The sequence below is a fragment of the Ictidomys tridecemlineatus genome, chromosome 3 (genome assembly GCF_052094955.1).
Source record: "Ictidomys tridecemlineatus isolate mIctTri1 chromosome 3, mIctTri1.hap1, whole genome shotgun sequence".
NCBI classification, from domain to species: domain Eukaryota; kingdom Metazoa; phylum Chordata; class Mammalia; order Rodentia; family Sciuridae; genus Ictidomys; species Ictidomys tridecemlineatus.
This window is the reverse complement of record NC_135479.1, coordinates 18,812,769-18,824,219: the sequence shown is the minus strand read 5'-3', so window position 1 is coordinate 18,824,219 and position 11,451 is coordinate 18,812,769. Positions and strand designations below refer to the sequence as shown.

The following is an 11,451-nucleotide window of genomic DNA, read 5'->3' as shown; positions in this document are numbered from 1 at the left end:
AAAGGGAACAGATGGCTGCTATGCCTAATAATAGGGGGCAAATCTCAAAAACATGCCAAGTTAAAAAAAAAAAAAAAGAATACACCCTTCGGCTTGGTTTATATGAAGTTCTAGAACAGACAAAACTGGTCTTAGAGAGATCAGATGAGTGGTTGCCTGGGGCATAAGACAGCCTCTTGGGGTGACCGACATGTCCTGGGTCTTCATTGCATGGGTGGTTATATATTTGTCAAAACTCATCCAACTGTATGCTAAAATGAGGGGGGGGCATTGTTGTGTGTAGATTATTCTCTTAAAAAAGTTGATTTTTAAAAGTAGGCTGAGGTCACATTGTGAAGGACCTTAAATTACATACTAAGATGTTTGAACCTCATCCTGGAAGTCATGGGAGAGTTACTAGTGGACATTTGTTTATACACTTTGGTTTGGTTGGGTAGCGAGTAAAATCCACCTCAAACCAGCTGAGGTAAATGAGGGGATTTTCCTGAAGGTCCTGGAGCATTTTGCAAGGGAGACTTAGGGGCTCCATGATTTCCCATGTCTTGGGCAGCATCCAAACCTTGAGGGATATCCCTTGAGCTTCTCCCAGTAACTTCTGATCTAGCTGTAGGTTCTCCCACAGTTAAGGACACTGTGCTCAGGAAAGGAAAGTGACTTGTCCAGGGATGTATAAGCATGCAAAGTTGGAATCCACTGACCTTGGATAAGAAACTAGCTTCTCTAAACCTTTCAATAGAAAAAAATCTTTCAGTGGAAAAAATGATAATAATGCCTACAAGTGTCATTTAAATGACACTAGAGATAATGCTACAGAATGTTTTGCCAGAATGCCAGGCCTGGCACTGAGCAACTACAATGAGTATCAGTTACTAGCAAATAGCTGTGTATTCATAGTCCACACCCCATCACACCCCTGGTATTGGAGCACTCTACCACTGAACTACATCCCCAGCCCTTTTTATTTTATTTATTTATTTTTTTTTGAGACAGTGTCTCACTAAGTTGCTGAGTCCAGCCTCAAACTTGTAATCCTCCTGCTGCAGCTTTCTGGGATTACAGGCATGCACCACCACACCTGGCTCATATAGCTATTGTTATTAATGATATTGAGTGTCTGCCCTTTGAGCCTCTTCCCCCAACCTGCTCAGCCCATTGAGCATTTTCTCTTTTGTGGGGGCCAGGAATGAGAGTAGCTGAGCACCCCCTCTAACCCACCCAGAATTTGACAGTTCTGAAATGAGTGGTAGTGGGGATGGGGGCAGATTTCCACACTGGGTTTGTGACTAATTGACTATTTGTTATATGTAGGATACACTGACTCCCAGATATCTCCTCCACCCTGTACTGAGGAATTTCATTATTAGGATCTCATTTCTTTTTCTGGAGATTCTTGACTCCTTAGAAAAATGCAGTTCTGGTCTCAGTGGGTTACTGAGAGATCCCATAAATCCCTGAGAACAGATTTGAATAAGAGGATGAAGGTGTGAGAAGTGTGAATGGGGAGGGGGAAGTATGAATCCAGGAATAAAGGGGCTCACACATGTTAATCACCTATTAAGTCAGGTACAGTGGCACACATTTGTAATCCCAGCAGTTTGGAAGACTGAGGCAGGAGAATCACAAATTCAAAGCCAGCCTCAGCAACTTAGCAAGGTCCTAAGCAATTTAGTAAGACCCTGTCTCTAAATAAAAAATAAAATGGCGGGGGATTTGGTTCAGTGGATAAGTGCTGCTGGGTTCAATCTCCAGTACTAAAACAAACAAACAAAAAACCTATTTCATGTCAGGAGTTGTCCAGGGACTGAGTTACATCATCAGAGCTGGTAGTTAAATCAGTCACATGCTATAGGTATAACTGGCTGCATTCCACTGATGAGAACATGTAGGTTCAGGGGAGATAATATCCCCTGATCAAAGTCACATAGTCAGGAAATGATGAAGTTGGGATTCCCACCCAAAAGACCCTGATCTTCCTACTGTGCCCCTAAAAGTCAACCCATGTGCTGGGGATATAGCTCAGTTGGTAGAGTACTTGCCTCACATGCACAGACCCCTGGGTTCAATCCAGCACTACACACACACACACACACAAACCAACCCATGTTTCACAAACTTGCCTCAGAAAAGCCACAACATTATACAGATAAAAGGGATATTCCAGGGCTGGGGTTGTGGCTCAGTGGTAGAGGTCTTACTAGCATATTTGAGGCTTTAGGTTCGATTCTCAGCACCACATATAAATAAATAAATAAAATTTTAAAGTCCATTGACAACTAAAAAAATGTTTTTAAAAAGGCAGGGAGCAGGGCTGGGGATGTGGCTCAGGTGGTAGTGCACTCGCCTGGCATGCGTGGGGTGCTGGGTTCGATCCTCAGCACCACATAAAAATAAAATAAAGATGTTGTGGTCACCGAAAACTAAAAAATAAATAAATAAATATTTAAAAATTCTCTCTCTCTCAAAAAAAAAAAAAAAAAAGGCAGGGAGCATTCCAGGCCACAGAGCTAGGGCTCTGTGGCTTGAGTACCCTAAAGCCTTGGTTCATCATTGAAGCAGCCAAGATCCCCCACCCTCCAGAAGCCTCAGCAGGTCACCAGCAGAGGTTCCAATGTGGCTGAGCAGACTGAGAAAATCACCAGACTGGGCAGTGGGGCTGCCACCTCCCAGGTGGAAACTGCATCTCCCTGCCCCCAGTACTGGCCATGCCAGAAGGAGCAAGGGGTTCTGGGGTCCCACATGGGGGCCTGCAGGGAAAGGAGTCCCTTGGGATGGGAAGGCCGTCTCATTTCACAGCACAGCTCCCTTCCAACCCCAATAGCCTCTGGGAAAATGACAATCACCCCACCAGCAACCCAGAGACAGTTCCTCCCTAGGATCTGTGATCTTGGAACAAAAAGCTACCCTACTCCTTAGTGCCTCCTCGCCTCTGCCACCCACCCTTTTGGGTCCCTGGCAGGGACTGTGCCCTGGTCAGGACAGCTAGCAGCCCATGTGCTTCCACCCCCACCCTCTCTCTGTTCCCAATTCCCAGGTCATGACACTGGAGCAGGAAGCGAAACCAGAGGTGGAGCCTGAGAAGGATGGGGTTATGGATCCAAAGGACTATAAAGAGCCTCATAGGTCCTGGCCAGAGACCCTTTGCTGTGTCGCTGCACCTTCCCAGCATCATGGTAATGTCTGGTGGCCAAGTCTGGGTCCCTGTCAACTGTATCCTCCAGGAGATTGGGGCTGGAAACTAAAACCAAAGGCCCCTCCCCAGACCCCCTAAGGGCATGATGGAGGAAAGCCATTCTGGCTACTAAGACAGCTGCTAGGGCTTCCTGTCCCTGCTTGGGGTGGTGGGGATGAGAAGAGTTCCTGGTTGAGCATTGAAAGGCTCAGGGACTCTGTAGGTGTGTATCATATTTATGGGCATCACAGTCTGAATTTGTATATGCGCTTTTGTGTTATAGATGCAGAATTTTCTAGGCATGGTGGGGGCTGTAGGGGGCAGAATTCCCAGGCTGGCATTGCTGTATGGGACTGATAATCATTTAACATGCAATACTGAGCACCTACTAAGTGTCAGGCCCTGTTCTATGTGCCTGAGCTACATCAATAAGATAAAACAGGTAAAAGGCCAGCTATCAAGGCATTTAACATTGAGGCAGAAGGTGTGGCTGGGAAGGAACTCAGTCAATAAATATAACAAACAGAGTATAGTAAGTAGGGAAAAGCAGAGCGAGAAGAGGAGCTGGGTTGCAATTATAAATAGGGGTGTCAGCGTGGAACCCATTCAGAAGGTGAATTTTGAGCTGATGCTTGAAGGAGGCAACGGAATTGGCCCTGCCGATGTCTGTCTGGTTGAAGAAGCATCAGGAAGGCAGCAGTTCTGTCCCGTGTTTTTGAGGAACAGCAAGGAAGCAGGGGAGGCTGGAGGGGGGGGGGTGAACAAGGAGTCTGCTAGAAAGGTCAGTGAGGTGAGGGAGGGACCGATGGCTCTACGCCACGTGTCCATCTCAGGTCGGGTCTCCCTGTCCATTTTGATCTCGGTGTTTCGTGTGCATCATTGTTCACGTCCAGAAGTGCACCTTTCACCCTGGGCAACCGGATGTCCCTTAAAGCGCACATACACCTGTGTATGTCCCAGAGGCAGACACACTCCTTGGTCTGGGTGCCCCCGCACCCCTATTTTCCCATCCCGCCTGGCATCTGTAACTTCGAGTCCTTGCGCTGGGCAAAACCCCGCCGGGCCGTCACGTGACTGCCGGGTGCTGTCCGCGGGGTCTGCAGGCTCAGCGTTGCGCGTGCGCAGTAGTGCTGGTGTGCCTACTGTCGCTGCTGCTACCTCCCGAGGGCGCTCTAGGCAAGGAGCAGGCACCGCAGGACCTCCCGGAGCCCAGGTTGTTCAACTGGTTGGCGAATTTCAACAAGTACGTTGGGAAGATCTTCAACGACAGGTAGGCGGGCAGAGGAAGCGGCGGGAGGGAGAGGCGGGAGGGAGGTACGCAGCGTGGGAGGGAGACACCTGGCACCCCACGCACATCGCGGCCCCATGATCTCTGCAAAGATTTGTTCCCTAGCTTGGGAAAGTTTAAAAACCTGAAGAAGCTCATAGAAGCCACGAAACCTCCCCCTTCGAACGCCACGAAACTCCCTACGGCTAGCCCTACGAAGTCCCAGCCGCGGAGCACCCTGGTAGTAGGACCACCGATCACGTCCCCAGGCCCCAGGTAGGGGAGCTGGGGCACTGCTGGCACTTCGTCGGGGACCTGGGAACCAAGGGCAGCTTGGGTGAGAGCAAGAGGAAGCTCCTGGGGGCAGGGGTGGAGGGAGATAGCAGGGCCCAGGGGACTTCCTTCTCCAGGATGGGCCTTGACCTCCAGGCACCTGGCTCAGATGTCACCGCCCACCGCCCACCGACCACTTTACATTGTGAGAGGGGCCTCAACTCCTCAGCGAGAGCAATAAAAAAATACAATCTGTATTTCCTCGGTGACTTCTCTGGGCACTGGCAGGGAGGACCTTCAAAGGGAAACCAGGTCACTGGGGTTCCTGCTGTAGGAGAAGACCTCAGTGCAGGGTCTCGCCCCCTCTCTGAAGCCACCTAACTTCCACCAACCTGCCCACAATGCACCGCTGCCAGGGTGAAACCCAGGGAGAGCCCTGGAAGGAAGCAGGGGCTTCAGCAAGACCCAACACTGTTTTTGCCAAGAACTGGACAGCTTAGAATGGCAACCTGGGTGACAGTGTTGGCACAAGAACAAGCATGGATGCCTTTGACCCTCAGGGAGCAGAGCACAGCCTCCTGGATCCTCAGCCCCAGCAGTGAGAAGGACAGGGAAGGAAAGGAGCCTGGCCAGGGCCTGTCCCTGAGATCTGGATGTGAGAATGGCCCACTTGTCTTGGGTCTGTGGGCTGTGTCCATCAGAAAGGCCTGGGCAAGGGCAGAGGCCCCTCCCACCAATCCACCTATCACACCCAGGTATGTCTCAAACAGAGTCCTAATTCCTGCCTCTAGGAAATGTGTACACATCTCCCCACTCAGAACCTTAGCTGAGAGAAAATACTGGAACTTCAGACTTCTTCATCCTCCTCCCTGGGAGGCCACATCCCTCCTGGCAGAGGTGCATTGTGGGCAGGTTGGTGGAAGGTAGGTGGCTTCAGAGAGGGGGCGAGACCCTGCACTGAGGTCTTCTCCTATACCAGTCCTCCATCCAAACACCCCTTGGATGTAAGAATCAGCCTGGGCCAAGCCTTTGCCCAGCAGCTGCATCCTGTAGAAGCTCTTTGCCTTTTAGGGCTCAGTTCCACATCTAGGTCACTTATGCAACTAGACAGAAACACAATTATGTCATGGCCACAGGATCAGTGCAAGGTGCTAAGCCAAGGAAAGTGCACCACTCATCCACCAAACCCATAGGCTCCCACCCTTCAGACTGAGCATGTGGAGGAAGCAGGAGAAGCTATTCTGGGAACCAGAAAAGTTCTGTCTCTCACTCTTCCCCAATCTCCATGACTGTCCCTTATCCACAGGAGCTCCCAGGAAAGGGACAAGCTTGTTCACTCCCGTTTTTACACACACACACACACACACACACACACACACACACACACACACACCTCACCCATCCCCACCTATTCAAGGTGCTTGAGAAGGGCAAGGGACAGGCTACTGTGGACTACTGAAACTCCTGCCATAGGAGCCAGGTCCCCACCCCACCTCTGGCCCAGGCCTGGAGTTTAGAATCCAGATTGGACTCATGGAGGTACTAGCATTCTTGACTAATGCAGCCTGGGAGGCCACATCCCTTCTGCAGTCTCCCTTCCTGCGACAGCTTAAATACCTCTGGGTGCCTGGGAGTTCACAACCTTTCAGGACAGCCCATTTCCCTCATATTTCCAGAGAGCAGATGTGAGACCACTCAACACAATTGGCGACCGTCATAACACTGCACCATTTCTCTGGGCTGTTGCCCCTGGCCCCAGGACTCTTTAGTATGAGTGCTTCACCTACTTCACAATCATAGGAAAACACTGTGGGGGGACATTTTGGGAAGCAGGGCTAGCTCTCAATCAGGCTGATGATCAGGAAGGTCTAGAGGTGTGGCAATGGGAAGATTCACACTCAAGACCGCCACTTCAGCCGGGTGCAATGTCACATGCCTAATCCCAGCAGCTTGGGAGGCTAAGACAGGAGGATGGAGAGTTCAAAGCCAGCCTCAGCAACTCAGTGAGGCCCTAAGCAACTCAGTGAGGCCATGTCTCTAAATAAAAATATATATTAAAAAAAGAAAATGGGAGCTGGGTTTGTGGCCCAGTGGCAGAGCGCTCGCCTAGTATGCGTGAGGCACTGGGTTCCATCCTCAGCACCATATAAAGTAAAATAAAGACATTGTGTCCACCTAAAACTAAAAAAAAAAAAAAAAAAAAGAAAGAAATAAAAGGGTTGGGGGTGTGGCTCCGTGGTTAAATGCACCTGTGTTCAATCCCTGGTACAAAAAATAAAAATCAAAAAAAGATGGCCACTGAACTTAGGGGAGTCCCTGCCTCCCTCTGGGCCACAATTTTTCCCTCTATGAAATGAAGCAGATGAGCTGAGTGGGTCTGGACATTACAACAGCCCCTTCCCCCCTTCTCCCTGCTCTCCACATGTCCCTGTCCCCATCAGGGTCCCACAGAGACACAGAAAGAAGCTATGACATTGACTTGCTTTATTGAGCCTATGTAGGAGCAGGGAGCAATCTGTGGCCAGAGCCAAGGGTGCAGGGGAGAGCTGGGTCGGCACTGCCCGTGGAACTGTAGAAGGTGGGAGGTGGCATCACAAGTCCATCGGGCTCAGCTCCCTGTGAAGAGAGGGCAGAACTGGTAGTGTGGGGCCAGTCCTTGTGCCCTCAGGAGGACTGCTCTGGGCCCCGTCTTCCCCACCATCACCCTCACCTGCCCCTTTTCACCCCCATTTCCACTTATCCCAGAGAGCTGGGCAGATGGGCAGGGAATCAAAACCTACCTGGAGGCAGCTGCATGGGGGAAGTCCCATTCCAAGAAGCCCAGAGTGTCCTCCTTATCTCTTTTCCCATACCTGGGAGGGAAGGGGCAGCTGGGGCAAGCTCCATGCCAGGTGCCAGCTCACCTGCCTCAGATGTCCCCTCAGGCACCACCCTACTCTGGACATGGCTCAAGCCTGCTCTACAGAGATGCTGTTTCCCAAGCGCAGGCATGGAGGGGGCTGGGGACAGGGGTGGGAATGGGGATAGGGCTGTGGCCAGCGCCCTGAGCTCCAGGATCTCTCTCCCATTCTCTAGTACACACCTAGGCCTGGTCAGCATGTTGATATATCTGCGGAGCTCAGCCGCATACTGGGCCATCTGCTCTGGCGTAGCATTGTCCCCGGGGTACACTGGCTCCAATGGCGCTCCCCAGGCACCCAGCAGCGGCCGCAGCAACAGAGCCACACAGGTGGACAGGAGCAGCAGGGAGAGGCAGCGGTGTGCAGCAGCCATCTGCAGAGCAAGGGTCAGGGAGATGGAGGCAGAACGGAAGCCAGTGTGCAGACCTGGCTATGCATGGGAAGAAGGGCCTGCCTGCCCAGCCATCACCCATTCCTTAAAGCGAATCTTGGAGACAAGGGACAGAACAATGGGTCACCAGCACCTACCACTGACCTCTTTCTAGACACTGCCCTGGACAGTAAAGACTCTTGCTCCCCCCAGCTGTGAGTAACTTGGTAGCTAGAGCTCAGAGGCCTTAACAAAGCAAAAAAAAAATTTAGCAGACAAGGTCCCGGGGATATGAGGGTAAATGGGGTAGAGGGGACACACATGATATACAGAGCCTGGTGGCTCTAAGGATGCATAAATGGGATAGGAACTCAAGGGGAGTTGCTTATAGAAAGTAGACTCCAACTTACACACAAGTCAAGGGGACATGAAATGAACTTGTGAGGCAAAGGACAGAAATCAACAGCCTTTGGGGTCTAACCTTCCTCTGCTGGTTTATCCGGATGCAGAGCACACCCAAGGAGTACCTTAGGTCTCTCAAGGCCCCTCACCTAGAAAGCACCAACTCCTTCCCAAGACCAGAGACCCAAGGAGCCTCCCAGAGCCCAGGCCACACTGAGCCCACTTACCCTGAGTCCTGAGCAAGGGGCCTTAAATGGAAGCAGTCACCTGCCTCAAGCTGGATGGGTCCCCCTGCTCTCAGCTGTGCCCCTTTATAGTCCTCAGCCCCCCAGAGTCCCCGCCTCTTTTCAGTCTCACTCCCCAGCCCTCACCCCCTCCTCTCACTGTCTCCCTGGTACCTGCAACGCCAGCAGGGAGCCAGGGACAGGAGGGGGCCAGGGCAGCATTCTGCGAGCCAGACGAGCAGCATAACAGATGAAACTGGGTCATGATGGATGTCTCCTGTGGGCCCCCATTCCCGATGTCCCCTTCCTTTTGGGTCTCACAGGAGGCTTGACTCAGGCAAGACAAGGTTAGGAGTCTTGGGCAACTGAAAGATTATGGTCCCAGGTCTCGGAACACCCCCTGCAGCCTCCCCAAGGTGAACCCAAGTGATCAAACAGCTTCCCTCAGGGTGCAAGGTTGAGGCCATGGCTCCAGATTCCAGGGAAGAAGGAGGGAAACTCAGGCCTCCTTTCCAGTGTGCAGCCAGAATGAGGTGAGAACAGGGAAGGAACCTGGGCTCCGCAGGTAATGTGGACAGGAGTGGGGACCCAGATGTGGAGAAACCCATTTGGTTTCTCCAAATAGTCTGCAGAATGAGAACTGATGTGACATGAGGGGTGGGGTGTCAGTTTCTGGAGCCCCATCTCCTCTCCCATCCCAGAGTTTCACCCCAGGGCAGTGCTAATAATCAGCCTCACTTAGAAGACTCAAAATGTCCGAAGTGCTCCCAGCTCGGTCACCAAACTGACTCCCTACAACAATCTATATTACAGACTCAGAAACTGAAATCTGCTCCGAGATATTAAGTAATTGGCCCCAAACCACACAGAAAGTCTGAGGAGAAGCAAAGTTTGGGAAAAAAAAAATCCATCTCCAAAATTTGACCTGTTTTTCTAACTGGATCTGTCTGAGTATTGCTGTCATGTCCTGCTTTGTCTGAGAAATGGAGGGACCCACAGAGGTGAAGACACTTGCTCAAGATCTCCTTGCTGCCTAGGTCTCAGTTTCTGCCTTTGATGCCTATCCCCCACTGGGTCTTTCTCCTGCTCAGTGTCCTTTTGTCAACTCTGGACCCCTCCCCAGCTCAAGCCAAGGACAAGTACTGGCTGAGTCCACACTGAGGGCAGAGAAGGAGATTCTGAGATTCTGCTGTCCCAGATCAGGTCACCAAGAAATGTCAGGGTGGAGTGGGGAGGGGAGAAGTTGTTCAGGTCCAGGGAAAACTGGAGGTGAAACCCAGGGATCTGGCATCATAGACTCAGAGGTGAACAGCTGGACCTCTTGTCATTGGCTAGCTGGGTGAGCCTGGCAGCAAAATTCCTTTAGCCTCTCTGAGCTTCTATTTTCATCTAGGTAAAATGCACCTTATCATACCCATCATCTCAAGATAGGAAGGAAAAAAGAAGCTCGGTAACCATCAGTGTTCTGATTGGCTCCTCTCAATTTTGATTCCTGGTGACAAGAACAATGATGCCTAATCAGATAACCTACATTTTAAAAGGCAAATATGGAGGTCCTTCCACCTCAGCAAGCCTGCACCCTCCTCTAGCCTGGGTTTTCCACTTCACAAAACAAGGACAGTCAATGGGTAGCTGGTCCCAGACATTGCCTTTGAAGGGTAGAGACTGCTGCACACCACCAGGGGGTGCTGGGCCCCAGCCCTGGTTGAAAGGGTCTGGGCTCCCTCAGGCCAGTAGTCTGGTGGGACCTGTTCTGGCCACTCACCGTGTCAGAAGCCAGTGGATCTGGGGATTGACTCTGGTGACCGGGCCATTCATAATTCTGTCCTGTCACAGATGTAACCAGCTTTGTTAGAAATAATAGCTCTCCACAAATGTCCACCAAGCTTTCCTTTTTCTCCTTTGCAAACAATAGATTACAAGGTCCCCTCAGGGATGTCGTGACAATCCAGGAGGAAGGGACAGTGGCTGTAATAGCATGGTCATATCCAGAATAGAGAAAGCTTGTCTTCGAGTGTGTTCCCACAGAGCTTGCATGGAGCCTCTTGGGAAGCCACCCAACACTCCCCTGCAAAGACAGCATGAAGACCCAGTGGCCCCCTTTCCCACTGCCCAACCCCTTGTCCTCTGAGCAGGGAGAATAACCCGGGAGCAGCGTGGGGGACGGAGGGAGTGCTGTGATGATGAGACCAGGAGAGGAACACCTCAGGGATCTCAGGGCGAATGAAGGCAGGTGAAGGAACAAAGGGAAGAGGCCTCAGAGTTGTGGCTCCCAGGGAAGGAGTCTGGCCATGTCCTCTATCACCCCTTGTCGGGGCTCTCTAACCTCAGTCTCTGCTGCTCTCAGTTACCCAGCCAAATATCAGTCATTTTTGGTATATCTATTCCTGGGCCCAGAGCAGGAGGAAGGGAAGGAGAGAGGTTTCTGCAAGGAGCTCAGAGGCAAGAAAGTAGGTGGGGGTTGGGTTGCTGTTGTTTTGTTTTGTTTTGAAAGATGAGGACATTGTCAGAAAAGGAGAGGAGCTGGCTGTGGCAGCCAGTGAGCCAGCACCTCCCCCAAGACCTTTCTTACAGGTCATCTTAATAGGCTCCTTTATTACCTGGTGAAGGAGGCAGGAAACCAAGGCTCGGAGAAGCAGTTGAGGTTGCCTAAGACTGCAGGAGGGATCAGGACTAAACCCAGGTCTACGTGGTGCCAGAGGCTACACTCTATCCAGATTACCAGGACAATTCTGCTGACCAGAGCCAGGTCCAACTCTTAGGCCAATGTCTTATTTCCAAATTGTGTGGCAGCAGCAGGGTGTAGGTTGGGTATCCTGTCAGAATCACCTCAGATTCCGGTACCC

General features: G+C 51.3%; 1 protein-coding gene and 1 long non-coding RNA gene across 2 annotated transcripts; one reads left to right on the top strand and one right to left on the bottom strand.

The window, feature by feature from the left end:
• The first annotated feature begins 1,646 nt into the window (after positions 1-1,646).
• LOC110598441 (uncharacterized) lies at positions 1,647-4,966 on the top strand. Its single transcript, XR_002484278.3, has 2 exons — positions 1,647-4,439; positions 4,563-4,966. It is a non-coding gene; the product is annotated as an uncharacterized LOC110598441 (long non-coding RNA).
• A 2,238-nt stretch (positions 4,967-7,204) lies between these two features.
• Ppy (pancreatic polypeptide) lies at positions 7,205-7,982 on the bottom strand. The gene is made up of 3 exons (XM_005328096.4): positions 7,792-7,982; positions 7,490-7,561; positions 7,205-7,325 (listed from the first exon to the last, which is right to left on the bottom strand). Exons 1-3 carry the CDS (start codon positions 7,980-7,982, stop codon positions 7,301-7,303), a joined length of 288 nt encoding a protein of 95 aa, XP_005328153.1. The 3' UTR covers positions 7,205-7,300.
• Between the last annotated feature and the right edge of the window lie 3,469 nt (positions 7,983-11,451).